The 16,013-nt window shown below is 38.9% G+C and overlaps 1 protein-coding gene across 1 annotated transcript in view; it reads right to left on the reverse strand.

The window, feature by feature from the left end:
* PIK3R3 (phosphoinositide-3-kinase, regulatory subunit 3 (gamma)) overlaps positions 1-16,013 on the reverse strand; it is a 96,187-nt gene that overhangs the window by 41,792 nt on the left and 38,382 nt on the right. The window contains 2 exon segments of the mRNA XM_008566436.1: positions 519-617; positions 3,353-3,461. Coding sequence (XP_008564658.1) covers positions 519-617; positions 3,353-3,461 — 208 coding nt within the window.

Consider the following 16,013-nt stretch of genomic DNA (forward strand, 5'->3'; position numbering starts at 1 on the left):
TGTAAATATAAAAAGTCATACATCCCCCACTTAAAAGATTCTAATATGCCCACATGGAAAACATAATACAGGCTGAGAACTGCTTTATCTTCTACTTATCCTCATCAGACAAAATTATTTTATTTTGAATCCTACTTTTTGAAGTCTTCACTAAGGAAAATAATAGGGTTACTGGCTGGATAGTATTCATGAATAACCTTAGACTATGCTCATGACTTCTACTTCATTCATAAGTTCAACTGTATACTTCTTACTCCCTTAAATTTGGGGATTTTAGTCTTTTCATTTTATTGCTACATAAAGATAAAAAGAGTTGCCATTTTTATACAAGATGTTTAAATACTTAATGTACAGAAAAAAGAAAGCTAGCCAAACAGAAAATTATGTACCTAAATTAAATAAAAATATGAAAAAATGTGTTTATAAAAATTTAAATAAATTTATTTTAAATGAACTAAAATAACAGAACTAAATAACACTAGCAGGACACTAACCAAAAGGCTGAAAAAAGTACTTACCGCAAAGTCAAAGTATAATCTCCCTGCATTTTTGTTGAGGCATCTCGAACCAAGAAAGTACCATCTGGCATGTCCCGTAATTTGTCATTTACTTCCTCCCTGAAGAATTACAGGAAAAAATGAAAAAACTAAAGCAGTGGTTGTCTTCACATGTTATTATTACTAAGGCTAGTTGGAAGATAGGTATATCTAAACTTATAGAATCATGGAGGACTTCCGAGGCCATTTAGTTCCTCCCACTAGATATGTTCTTTCAGTTTTGATTTTTGCTGTTATGTACTCTAAGGAAGGGCTATTTTATTTTTAAACTCTTCCAGATTTCAACTGTCTATAGGGGACAGTGTTTCCATTAAGCTTTTAGGGCTTGCTTAGGCAGGTCTGAACTTGTAGAGTTTCAGGAAAAACCAGCAGCTGTTTAGAAAAGAGATTATATTTAAGCAACAGTGGCAGCTGTTTCTGAACAGAGGGGGGTAAATTCACTAAGTTAACAATATTTCAATATGATATTCTCTTTTTTTTTTTTTTCGTGACCGGCAATGGATCGCAAGCCTCAGTGTCACGGCCGTACCGGACCGGGACCGGCAGCGGGATCGCAACCCTCGGCGTTGCCCCCGCTCCTTGCTCAGCCAGTGAGCGGCCGGTCTGTATGTGGGATCCGAACCCTCGGCGGGAGCGCCATCGCGCTTCCCAAGCGGCGCACTGTAGCAGTGCGCCACCGGGCCGGCCCTCAATATGATATTCTCTAAGTTAAGTTTACATTGACAACAAATTCCTTCTACAGAGTTGGTTTAGGATTTTAAGGAATAATACTAGAACACTCAAAAGAAACAGTAAAGCATAAAAGATCTCTGAATTACAGTAGAACCACAGGTCTTAAATGGAAATTTAAATGGCATTTAAATATAATAGACCCTTTTATTGTACAATACTAAAATAAAATTTTTCTGGTCAATTTCAATATAAAATATATTAAGTCCTCTTCAAAAAGTTAAACACAGAATTACCAAATGATCCAGAAATTCCATTTCTAAGTATATACAAAAAAATCAAAAGCAGGGACTCAAACAGATATTTATACATCAATGCCCACAGCAGCATTATTCACAATAACCAAAAACTGAAAACAATCCAAATGTACATCAAATCCAAACGTCTAGATGAATGAATAAACAAAAATGAGGTATATACATGTAATTGGATATTATTCAGCCATAAAAAGGAATAAAATTCTGACACATGCTACAACATGAATGAACATTCAAGACATGAAATAAGTGAAGTAATCCAGTCACAAAAGGACAAATATTATATAATTCCACTTAAATGAGGTACCTATAGTAGTTGAATTCATAGAGACAGACAGTGGAATGGTGGTTTGCCAGGGGCTGGGGGAGGGGAGAATGAAGAGTTATTGTTTAATGAGTTTAGAATTTCAGTTGGGGAATAGAAAAAGTTCTGGAGATGAACGGTGGTGATGGTTGCACAACAATGCGAATGTACTTAATGCCACTGAACTGTACACTTAAAAAAGGTTAAAATGGTAAGGGTAAAAAGAATTGAAATGAATGCCATTTTGGTAGTAGGAGAGAATAGAGAAAGGGAAGGACAAGTGTTTAGAGGACTACAGCATCAACCTGGAACCTGATTTGGCAGAAATGGATAGGGCTTTTTCAAAAAAAGAAAATACGCGGGCCGGCCCGGTGGCGCACTGCGCTAGTGCGCCACTTGGGGAAGCGCGGAGGCGCTCCCGCCGAGGGTTCGGATCCCACATACAGACCGGTTCCCGCTCACTGGTTGAGCGAGGCGCGGGGGCAACACCGAGGGTTGCGATCCCGTTGCCGGTCCCGGTCCGGTACGGGGGCAACACCGAGGGTTGCGATCCCGTTGCCGGTCCCGGTCCGGTACGGGGGCAACACCGAGGGTTGCGATCCCGTTGCCGGTCCCGGTCCGGTACGGGGGCAACACCGAGGGTTGCGATCCCGTTGCCGGTCCCGGTCCGGTACGGGGGCAACACCGAGGGTTGCGATCCCGTTGCCGGTCCCGGTCCGGTACGGGGGCAACACCGAGGGTTGCGATCCCGTTGCCGGTCCCGGTCCGGTACGGGGGCAACACCGAGGGTTGCGATCCCGTTGCCGGTCCCGGTCCGGTACGGGGGCAACACCGAGGGTTGCGATCCGTTGCCGGACATGGAAAAAAAAAAAAAAAAAAAAAAAAAAGAAAATACATTTGAGATCCACTAAAACAAAATTTAACGAGAAAAAAAATATATATATATATTCAAATTTATATATATATTACATATATATATATTCATTCTCTCTCTAGGTTTTAAATTATCTAAAACAACATTTCATTCTAAAAGCAAATTTGTCCTAGAGTACTGTTTCTCAAAGTAAGGTATGTAAGAGTCTGCATCAAAATCTTCTGGGGAGTTACTGAATGAAGATTACTGGGCTCCACCTCAATTGATTTTTGTGCATGCAAAGATTTTGGAACCATTGCCTTAGAGAAAGGTAAAGAAATTTAAGTACCTAAAAGTATCTTTTATTCTAAAACACTTTTAACTATCTTAAATGTATGTTTCATTTATTCAGAAATTCATCCTCAATACTGTATTAAAAGTAATAATCACACCCATAATTTAAAGATTTTCTTGTCACTTTTTCATGGGAAGAAAAGCATTAAGACACTTGGAAATGTTCCACACACAATTTTTAAAATAATAATCTTTAAATGACAACTGGTGGGGCAATGAAGTGTTTTATTTTAACTACTAATTCTCAAAAATGATTTTTTAAAAAACCCACATTCAATTATAGTAGCATTCTGGTTACCTTGAAATATCCCCCCAGTACCATTCTGCATCCTGAAGAGTAACAGAGCTGTCCTTCATTCCATTTGTAACTGCTGAAGTCATTGGCTTAGGTGGCTTTGGTGGAAGAGCTAGAAGAGAAATAAATACTATTTTGTGGGTGTACATTTTTATTTGTTTTCTAATTTCCTCAGTCAGGAACAGCTCATTAACCAATGTCCATTAAGATTCAAATAATTATCAATCAAATTAAGTAATATTTTATGTTAAATGTTAGACAAAGAAGGAATCCTTTTGGAACTCTACCAATCGCCTGAAAAGAAAAATTTTCAAGCTTTCTGAGTTTTTTTCCTTCTAATAAAATACCAACTTTTAATTGAGTAAAACATCAGTGTCTCTCAAAAGACAATGTGAAGCCCCTTCCCAAACAACTCAGTCCAAAAGCCATTAAGTGACTAATGTACAACATGAGGACTATAGTTAATGATATTGTACTGTATACTGGTAATCTGCCAAGAGAGCAGATTTTAGGTACTGTTATCACAAACACGATCCCCTGCCCCAAAAAGGTAACTATATGGGATGACAGTTATGCTAATTTGCTTACTATAGTAATCACTTCATTACGTATATGCACATCAAGATAAGTAAATCAAAACATCATTTTGTATACCTGAAATATATACAAGTTAAAAAGCTATTAAGAGGGTCCGGGTCCGGGGAATGTAGGGGTGTGAGGGCTGAGAGCTAGGTGCCAGAGCCCGAGTGAGTGAGAGACCGGAAGGTGCAGCACAGCACAGGATCTCAGAGCACAAGCAGGGAGAGGAGGGAGTCCTCACACAGGAGCAACCTGGCATGGTAGTAAGGCTGAGTAAAATAAGCACAGTAGCATAGGGCCAGGATAACGCTGCCTATTGGAGACCAAGCAGATGAAGGCACATTCCTCAGAGGTGTGCATCTTGATGCAGCAGGCAGAGCCGGATAGGGGTGAAAAGGGTTTCTACTTGGGTGGGGGCTGGGGAGCAGCAGGAGGAATGCAGCAATAGCCCCATACAGAAGGATAGATTAAATAGGTAAAACGAGCACTTCCAGTCAAGATGGCAGAATAGATAGTCCCCAGCATCACTCTCTCCCACAAACCAACCAATTTATAACTATTAAAAAGCAATAACAGCCAAGCTGGGGCCGCTAAAGATCAGGGGAAGAGGAGGAGAGACCTACAGAGTGCATGAAGGTGGGAGAAACCACTATGAGAGAAAGAAAAAACCACTCTGACCATTTCAAGCCTTGGCTGCTTCAAGGCTGGAGTTGGTGAGCGCATGAGCAGGAGCTGGCAAAAGCTGCAGCTGTGCCCTTTAGATGAAGTTGCTTGGAGGCCGCAGGGGAGAAGAGGGCCTTGGTGGCCCTCAAGCCAGCAAAACTACTAACAGGGTTCCCATGGACCCACATAGGAGGGAGGAGCCACAACAACAGAAGATATACAAATGGCAAGAAGCACACGAAAAGATGTTCAACATCATCAGCCATCAGGGAAATGCAAATCAAAATCAAAAGACACCATTTCATACCCACTAGGATGACTATAATCAAAAAGACAGATAATAACAGGTGTTGGTGAGGATGTGGAGAAATTGGAATTCTCATACATCACTAGTGGGAATGTAAAATGATGCAGCTGCTTGGAAAACAGTCTGGCAGTTCCTCAAAGGTTAAATACGTAGAGTCACCATATGACTCAGCAATTTCATTCCTACATACATACTCAAGAGAAATAAACCTATATCCACACAAAAAATTGTACATGAATGTTCATAGTGGCATTATTTCTAATAGCCAAAAAAATGGAAACAACCCAAACATCTATGAACAGATGAAAAGATAAATAAAATGTGGTATATATCCATACAATAGAATATTATTTGGCAATAAAAAGGAATGAAGTACTGATATATGCTACAACATGGATGAACCTGAAAACATTATGCTAAGTGAAAGAAGCCAGTCATGAAACACCACATACTATATGATTTCAATATCCAGAATAGGAAACTCTATAGAGACATAAAGCAGATCAACGTTTGCCTGGGGCTGGGGATTAAGGGGGAATAGGGAATGACTGCTACTGTATACAGGATTTCTTTCAGGGTAATGAACAAGTTCCAAAATTGACTCTGGCAATGACGGCACAACTCTGAATACACCAAAAACTACTGAATGAATTATTTATCAATAAAGCTGTTATTAAGAAACAACAACAACAGAAATATCAGATTGCTGAAATTACTGCATGGGGGAGAAATTGCTACAATCCACACTTTTTTTTAAGTGGCTAAATACCTACCTTGAACAGGATTCATGGAGTACAAAGCAGACTCACCACTCGTGCCCAAGATGTGATGGCCAGGTCCATACTGGCAATGTGCTCATTACCACAAATTGCAATTATACCCAATGTCCCCCATCCAGTTAATCCCCTATCTCCCTCTTCCACTACCCCTTTCCCCCACTCCACTTTTTATCCCTTGGTATGCTCTCTCCCTCTGCACCACTGTGGTCTTTCTTTCCTTCCTTCTTTCTCTCTTAACTCCCACTTATGAGTGAGTACATGCAGTATTTTTCCCTCTATACTTCGCTTATTTCACTCAACATAAGTTTCTCCAATCTCATCCATGTTGTTGCAAATGGCAAAAAGAACATTGAATATATATTTTTTTTTTTTGTCTTTTGTCTTTTTTCCGTGTCCGGCAACGGATCGCAACCCTCAGTGTCGCCCCAGTACCGGACCGGGGACCAGCAACGGGATTGCAAACCTCGGCGTTGCTCCCGCGCCTCGCTCAGCCAGTGAGCGGGAACCGGTCTGTATGTGGGATCCGAACCCTCGGGCGGGAGCGCCACCGCGCTTCCCAAGCTGCGCACTTATCCAGTGCGCCACCGGGCCGGCCCCAGAATATTTTTAATTAAAGTATTCAGGGGCTGCAGCATTGTAAAAAAATTACTTCTTTGCTCATAATCTACAAATAGTAGATTAAAGTACTGTATCAACGTTAAGTGTGCTGAAATTGATAACTAGTGTAATGTGATTATGTAAGGGAATATTCCTATTCTTAGGAAATACACATTGAGGTATTTAGGGGCTAAGGGCCAGGATGAATATAACTTACTCTCAAGTTGTTCATAAAAAGCAGTATCATTTTAAAAAGAGAGAGCACAAATAATAAAGCAAATGGAATAAAATGTTAACAGATTAACTTGGGTAAAGGACATCTGGGTGTTCCTTGTACGAGAGTAGTTCAAAAAGTTCATGGAAAAATAGAATTAAAAAATAATACAAATCCTTCCATGAACTTTTTGAAGTACCCTCATATTTTTATTTTTGCAACCTTTTAGTAAGTTTGAAATTAGTTCCAAATAAAATGTTTAAATATTTTTTCTTAAGAATCAGATTTAGGTACTTATTAAAACGAGGAAGACATGGCAGCTCTGAGCCCTTACACTTTATGCTAGGATTTGGCATTATGAAGGATGGCTTTAAATCAAAAATGAAAGGAAAAACAGAGCTAAAACAGTTTTTAAATGTATGTCTCCAGTCTGTGCTGGGGTCACATTTAGTTATGTAAGCAAAGTCAGAAGACATCAAGCCTTTTGATTCCAAGTACCACACAAACCAGGAGCCAGCTGTCTTTCCCTCAACTCAGGGTCACCAAGTTTTTTTGTTTTCTGGGGTATTTTTTAAAGGTGACTGGTAAGGGGATCTTAACCCTTGACTTGGTGTTGTCAGCACCACGCTCTCCCCCAAGTGAGCTAACTGGCCATCCCTATATATAGGGATCCGAACCCATGGCCTTGGTGTTATCAGCACCACACTCTCCCAAGTGAGCCACGGGCTGGCCCTAGGGTCACCAAGTTTTAACCAACATTCTATCTGAAACCTTCACCAAAGACTTTTGTAATTCTATAATCTGAACATACAGCACAGTGCCCAGCACAAAGTACACATTCAATAAATGTGTTCATTCATCAAATACTGATTGAACACCAACTTATTTTAAGTCTTTGTTGCTTCCATCCATAAAAATGGGGCTAAAATAGTACCTACATCCTATGAGGAATAAATGAGTTAATAAATGAGTTGAACAGCATTTGCATACAGCAATCAAATAAATATTAGCTATTTGGTATGGGTGTTAGGGTAGATACCAAAGATAGTAACGAGACAAACATAATACCTGCCCTCATGAAATTTACAGTCCAGTGGCCAATTCATAGTAAAACATAAAATTAACTAATTGTGGTTAAACATAGTTAAAGAGAAAGTATATTTAAAGTAGTATGTTTAAAAGGGTGAATATTAGAGTATGTGGCATACCTCAAAAAAAAGAGAGAGAGACAAGGTATGGGTGCCATAGAACACAAAATAAGGTCACTGAATCTAGAAAGAGTCAAGGAGGACAAGATATACAGTGTTCCAAACTAAAGGAACATCATGTATGTGTATGTATTTTTTTTTTTAAAGTCCAAGAGAGAATTAAGAGAATTAAAAGAAATGCTACATGGGGAGTAGGAGATGGGGAATAGTGGAAATCCCTTCTAGCCACTGGCCACCTCCTATGTTCTCATCCCAATACTGCTCTGAGCTGCCTCCCTATCAACCCATCCTCTCATTGCTGATCATTCCATTATGTCTTCTGGAGGTTCCTCCTTCATCATTCTCCCTACACTTTAATTAAATAAACTATTTTACAGCTTCAATATCTTCCCAGAAAGTATTTTTCCCCCATTTCCTAGCCTTCTCTAAAATCTGCTCTCCTTGAAGGACACCACTAACCTTGTAGCCCTCTCTTTCAAGGTTGTTCATTTTTCCACACCTCATGTATTCTCGGCCTCTGTTCTTCCTCAGCTCTCAGTTTTCCTAGACGGCCCTCTCTTCCTTCATCTATACCTTAAAACAGATTATTTCTTTGGTCCTCTTTTTATTCTATACTCTCATCTACTCCCATAGCTTCAAATAATACCTATATTCTGATCCCAAAACAGTATTTCTAACTACTGAGTCTTTTCTACATTTCTCATTATCCAACAGAAGACCCACCAGGTGTTTATTCTATAAAATATATACTGAGCACTTAACATGTATCAAGTACTACAGCAGGCACAGTGAGTTAGACCAGTGCTTCTCACACTTTAATATGCATATATAAATCACCCAGGGATACTGTAAAATGCAGAATATGATTTCCTAGGTATGGGTTGGGGCCTGGGAGTCTGCATTTCAGCTCCCAGGTAATGCCAGTGCTGCTGGTCCAAACTTTTTGATGTCTTTTTGAAAAGTTTCTATGGGATTAAAAAAAAAAATTAGGCAGATGGAATACAGTAGCTAAAATATACTGAATTAAATATATATAGTTCTTTATTCCCTCTATATATTACTCCAAAATGGCAATAACGTACACTTTTAAAGCTATAAACACACAAAAAGTTAGGGAAGGAAATAACAGCAGATGATAGTAGCAAAACTTTAATACAGGAAAAGCAACCAGATTAATGTGACTAGGCAGAGTACAAAAACTGAAAACCAATCCTGAAGAGAGAAAGTTTAATAAAAAGCAATCTGATTCACAACACTGTACCCCAGAAAGGTCAGGAATTGTAGGCACAATGAATCTCTGAAAGGAGGATTGAAAGGTGGCACCTAAAACAGAATAGGCTGAGAGTCTATAGAAAGAGCAGTTAGACCTCAGTTCTCCTCCCCAAACCCCACCCCCACCTCAAGCAACCAGGCAACTACCCCTCCCCCACCCTAGACAAAGGCTGCCTGTCAACTTGCCAGTCCAGAGAAACAACTAGAGAGGCTCTGGACTCAGGGAACACCAAGCACAGCTGAGAATAGGGGTGAGCCCTTAGTCAAAAACAGAAGAATTAAGGAAAAGTCTGCCAAACAGGTAGATCTCAGGCCCCTTTTCCACCTCAGTTCTCTGAACAATGAACTTATACCCCTAGGCAGGAGTTAGAGAGAAATTGACAGGACCCCCAAAAGACCTGAAAATATAGATATTTTGGGATTACCCAATGAAAAAGGTGTTCATCATCTTATCACCCTTCAGTGAAGGCCTCCAGTTAACAAGTCCTGCCCACTCACATGGAGCTTCAAATCAGCTTTCTAGTATGTCTCATTCTTAAAAAAGAACAAACCCCTTAAAAGGGAAGAAAAAAAATTTTTTTTTCCTTTTTGTCCTTTTTACTGGCCAGCAACGGGATCGCAACCCTCGGTGTTCCGCCCGCGCCACGCTCAGCCAGTGAGCGGGAACCGGTCACCACATGGGATCCGAACCCTCGGCGGGAGCGCCACCACACTCCCAAGCGGCGCACTCTCCAGTGCGCCACCAGGCCGGCCCAAAAGGGAAGAAAATTTTGACACATGCTACAACATGAGTGAACCCTGAAGACATTATGCTAAGTGAAATAAGCCAGTCACAAAAGGACACATGATTCTCTAAATCCATAGAGATACAAAGTAGAACAGTAGTTGCCAGGGGTTGAGGGGAGGGGGTAATGTGAGCTAGCATTTCATGGGTAGAGAGTTTCAGTTGAGGAAGGTGAAAAAATTCTGGAGATGGATAGTGATAATGGTTGCACAACAACATTAATGTACTTAATGCCACAGAACTTATACATTTAAAAATGGTTACAATGGTAAATTTTATGTTATGAACATTTACCATAATTAAAAAAACCAAGGGCCAGCCCGGTGGCTCACTGGAGAGTGCACCGCTTGGGAGCGCGGCGGCACTCCCGCAGAGAGTTCAGATCCCATGTGGAGACTGGTTCCGGCTCACTGGCTGAGCGCGGTGCGGGCGCAACACCGAGGGTTGCGATCCCGTTGCCGGTCCCCAGTACGGGCGCGACACCGAGGGTTGCGATCCCGTTACCGGTCAGTAAAAAAGACAAAAAGGAAAAAAAAAAACAAAAAAAAATACCATCAGACATTTGAAGAAAGCCATCACATTAAAGAAGGGGACCAAAACAAAAATAAGGAACTTGGAAATAAACACAGAATTCACAGAGAAGAAAACTTCACAGACCCACAAAAATAGATATATAAAAGGAAATAACGCATTTACAAAACACAAACAAGATCGCTAATAAAGTAACACTCAAAGAACAAGAGCCCTTATATATTTAAATCATAATAGAGATTTTTTTTTTTTTAAGTCAATTGACAAGCTGGCAGGTAAAGTTGAAATCTCCCAGGAAGTGGAACAAAAGAGAAAGAAAGTAATGAAAAACAGGAAAAAAGATGAAAGAATAAGAAAATCAACCCACCAAGGTCAAGGGTTCAGAGCCCCTTACCAGCCAGCTGCCAAAAACAATAATGAAAATCAACCCAGAAGATCCAACATCACACTAAGAGAAGTTATAGAAAACAGAAAGAGAAACTTTTAAATAAGAAAAAATTTCCAGAACTGAAGGACATACAGTTCCAGAATTAAAGTGCCATTGAGTATGCTCCACAATGAATAAAACAGACCTACATCAAGGCACATCCCTGTCAAATTTCACATCAGGGATAAAGAGAAGTTCCTAAAATCTATCATAAAAAAAAGGTCACAAAGGACTAAGGTCTGGAATGCCTTTGGATTTCTCCACAACAACACTGGAAACTGGCAGCACTGAATAAAAAATCTTCTAATTCTGAGGAGAAATGATTCTCAAGCTAGAATTATATATCCTCCAAATTAACAATTACCTCTGAGGGTAGAATTGATATTTTCAGATATACAAAGTCTCAAACAACTTACCTCCCACATCCTTTTTTAGGAAGCTCCTAAATGATGTCCACCATCAAAATAAAAAAATAAACTAGGAAAGAAAATGGTGTAAAATTCAGGAAAATGGACGCTAATACAGGAGAGAAGCAATGGCATCCCCAGGATGATGCTGAATTGGAGTAGTAGGATGACAGCTGAAAATAATAGTTGGGATTCAAAGAGGAGAATGAAGGGCAGCTTAGGGGGTATGTCGAAGGAAAAAAAATGAAAATGATAGACTATCAAATGTTTAACCATGCTGAGATGAATTTTATAGTTCTGTCAGAGAGTGTGGGGATAATATTGTCTTAAGCACATAAAGAATGCATGCAAATGTTCATAAACCAAGACAATTATTAATTCCAAGAAAAAGTTATGTAAGAAAGGAAATGTAATCATAATACAACAAATGGCTTGGCTATGAACACTAAATAGTCATAATAGTGTAAATATTGAAAGATAATTTAAGAAACAATTATAACTATGATATAAATATATTGAGAAAAAGGAAGAAGGAAAGAGTGTGTATGGCATAAGAGAACTAAATCACTACCTTCCTTAGAATAAATAAATAATATCAAAAATTTGAAAAACTGTGTAAGCATATTATGAAAAATAAGGAGGTAAAAACCAGAAGAAAAAATTGAAAGTTATTAAGCATTCTGGGAATCAGAAGCTGGTGAAGAGAGTAGGGTAGGGAACTGCTATTTTTTTACTACAAACCTTGTAGTACCTCTTGACTTTTTAAACTATGAACTTGCACTGCTTTGATAGAAATAAAAATTAAATTAAAAGAAACCTAGAGTTTATTCTGGTTCTACCACTTAAACCAGATTTGGTAAATTATCTCACCTCTCTGATCCTTAGGTTCAATGATATGTTGAACCCAACTCATACAGGCTAGAGAGAGCTGATTTTTACGTCTTCAAGAATTTTGTTCCAACGTGAGATTTGGAGGGGAAACAAAGAATTTTGCAAGCTGTTGTTCTACTCAGTCATTATCAAAAATTAAATCATATAAGCCCGCAATTAAATAAATCACAAGGGGCTGGCCTGTGGCTCACTTGGGACAGCGTGATGCTAGTAACACCAAGGTCAAGGTTTCAGATCCCCATACTAGTCAGCCACCCAAAAAATAAATAAATAAATTACACTAAAAATTAAGGTAATAAATATTCAAAACTTATCACTTTGTTAATATTTTACAACATTTTATTTAACTGTCTATGCTTTTAAGTTTATTTACATCTATTGTATTTATATAATGGAAATAATTTGTGCTACCAAGCATCAGTATGACATTCAGTATGTCACACTGGTAGCTTGAAATCAGCTACGATGGGAGTATTTACACTTCAGAAATCAGCAAATGTTATGTCAGAGCTTGATTTACTGTTCTATTGATTATCTGCCAGGGGTTAGTGAACTATGGCCCTCCTCCTGTTTTTGTTCAGTATAAAGAATGTTTTTTATATTTTTAAATGGTTGTAAACATACACACACAAAGAATATGCAACAGAGACCATAAGTGGCCTGCAAAGCCTAAACTATTTACTATCTGGCTCTTTACAAAAAAAAATGCATTCATCCCAGATCTACACTTGAGAAAGTGATGGAGAAAATGTTAATTCTCTATAATAATCCTCTAAACTTAATGACTACAGCTTTAGTGCAATAAGCAAGTTAGATGGTGCTCAAAAACACTTATTTCCTCATCTGTTCCTATGTACCCTATCCCAATAAAGGGCATCACTATGCATTTGTCAAAACTCATAGAACTGTAAACCAAAGAGAGTAAATTTTACTGTATATAAATTTTTTAAAAATTTTAAATCATGTGTGGAACTTTTTAAATGAAGATGCCTCAGCCCAGCTCCCTAAAGATTCTATTCAGTTGATCCAGAATAAGACCTGGGAAACTGTGTTTTTTAAAATGCAACTGGTAATTCTGACATAAAACTAGGATGAAAACCTCATTCCTAACCCCACAAATGTACTCTTTGACTTCTATCTCTACATCTTTCCCACTTTCTCCTATACTCCTGCTGTTCTTTCACCTCAATGAGACATCCAGTTCCTCAAACTCAGTACTTTTCTAGCCCATGCTGTTCTTCACTCCCTTTCTATCTCTACTAATACCCTCATCTCTTTTGCCTCTTATCCTCCCAACTGCACCTGCCCAGCAAGACCCCAATCATAGCTCAATCCATTTTCATGCTTTTTCTGCTCTCTCCCTAGTCTGATGGGGTAGGGGTGGGGTGTTACATCGTCTTCAACATGGTTTCACTAGTAATGGTCTTCAACTATAAGTGGACCCTCAACAGAATCCAAAAATATTTCCCTCAACTATCCTCTTTCCCACTCTTCACTATAGCTATTTCAAACCTCTTCTACCTTCCTCAAACATCATATTCCACCATTCTTCATTCATTTTTGGTCTACCCAACTCACCTCCTACATAACAGAGAGAGAGTGTGAACAAAGAACTACTTCAGTTTCTTGCCATTCATGTATAAATTTAAGTGCATCTACACCCATTTTTTTCTTTCCCATCTAAATTAGTACCTCTACCAATGTTCTGCATCTTTTCTCTTTTTACCACCAGAGGGACTATAGTCCTCCAATACCCTATTCCTACTCTTTAGGATCTTTAGCCTCTCTTGCTTTACTTGCTCCTTACCCACTGGTATGTAAATACAGTATGCCTAAATCACTCAACTATAGGTTCCCTGATGGAAGTAATTCTCTGGGGTTATAGATTCCTTATGAGGAGCTGATGAAAGCTTTAAGGCTTCTCTCCAAAAATAATGTACATACACACAAAGTGTGTATATAATATTGGGAGGTCCACAAATCCCAGGTTAAGAACCCAGAGCCTAGAACTTTTGTTGTCTTTTCTCCTTCATACCCATGTTTTTTTAAAGAGCTGAACCCTGCCTCTTTGCACTTGAATTCCCTCCTGAATCCACTGCAACCTTGTCTCCCAACCCCACAACTCTACTTGAAACCGCTCTTGCCAAGGTTAACGACCCTGTTGCTAAATTCAGTAGACACTTTTCAGTCCTTATCTGAAGGTTTTGATATGGCTGACCACTCTCCTTTTTGAAACACTCTCTTTACTCAGCATCTGAGACCCTGCACTCTTTATAGTTTTTCTGCCTCTCTGGACATTCTTTCTAAATCTGTCATAGGCTCCTTTTCCCAGGCCAGTTGGGGTACCATCAGTTCCCCCCTCACCCTGCCACACTAAACCAAAAACATCTCAAACTGGCCATTCAAAAGGCTAATTTTAGTGACCAAAACTCTATTGTTTCGATTTTTCAATGAATATTGTCCAATGCCCCCAGAGTTACCCTGATCTGCCAACATTTCAAAATAAGGGAATTCCATACCAAAATCTTCATTTCTGGCTTCTCTCAAAAAACTGGAAGGTCTGGATACCCTGATCCCATATTGCCATAAAGCAATAATTACTTCCTAGAGTCTCCCAGACACTTAAGTCCATGTATCAGTTGTCATTTTCATCTTGCTGATACAGCATTTTTAAAAAACATCCAGCCTGTTTCATTTATGTTACCTGCAGACATGTATGTTTGCAACACCATGTTCTGCACACTTTCCTGAGGTAATTTCAGGCTGTAGACTTCCAAATCTTATCTCCAGCCACCTAACCCCCACCTGGTTAATTCTTGCATGTAATTCATGGCTCAGTACCTCTTCAGGGAACCTTCTCAGATGCCCCCTCCCCCAGCAAGACTGAAGTGACCTTCTATTTGATACATAAGCATTTCCTGCTTACCTCTATCATAGTACTTATCATTCTCCAAAATAACATCTTACTTGTCTGTGACTCCTACTATATACTACAAGCTCCTAGCGAGCAATATATATTGGTCATCACTTCAACCTCAGCACCTAATATAATGCCAAATACATGACAGAATCTCCATTAAGTATTTCATTGAGTTAGTCATGAGACTTCCTGATATATCAATACACCCGAAGTTTATCAAAGAAACCAATTACTAATAACCCTGCCACACCAGGCTTGGTAAAAAGATTGGCACCAGTATTCCTCCTCAGTGGGGACATACAACAACAACTAACATTTACTGAATGCCAGGAACTGTTTTAAGTGCTTTACATGTATTAACTAATTTAATCCTTAAAATAACCTAACAAATCAGATACTACTAAACCCATGTTACAAATGGAAAACCGAGACATAAAAAAGTTAAATAACTAGCCCTTGCCCAACCCTTAAGGGCTGAAGCTGTGAAATGAACCTAAGCAGTGGTGCTTTGCTCCACAGTCTGTCCTCTTAATCACTTCCCATACTGCCTCTCCCTTGTGCAGAAAAGGATGATCCTTTTCTAAGCAAACAATTTACAACACGCTTTAGAACATGCTTTTGAGTGAAAGTAATCATCCCTGTGTAAGTCAACATCCTGAAAAAATAAAATTAAGGAAATATTTAAACATGAATACCAAAATGAAGTGTTGAATATGCATATACAGCATTTCATGTAAGTGTTGACACTGCAAGCACGCCATGAGCAATTCTTATTTGGATGGACAGTAAAAACTTACATGAAATGCTGTATATGCATATTCAACATATATGCATATTCAACATAACACTTTTAGATTAATTTAGGGACCTTAGTTTAAAATAATTAAACATTAACCAATAAAGTTTTCTATGTAGTAGAAAATGTTATTTTAAAGCAATCTTATTAAATTTTGCAACTAGGAACACTGAAAATTCAAACTTATTGAACTAGACTTTCTTTTTTTTTTTTTTTTTTTTGTCTTTTTTATCTTTTTCCGTGTCCGGCAACGGATCGCAACCCTCAGTGTTGCCCCCGTACCGGACCG

This window comes from Galeopterus variegatus, unplaced genomic scaffold (assembly GCF_000696425.1).
Source record: "Galeopterus variegatus unplaced genomic scaffold, G_variegatus-3.0.2 Scaffold242, whole genome shotgun sequence".
NCBI classification, from domain to species: domain Eukaryota; kingdom Metazoa; phylum Chordata; class Mammalia; order Dermoptera; family Cynocephalidae; genus Galeopterus; species Galeopterus variegatus.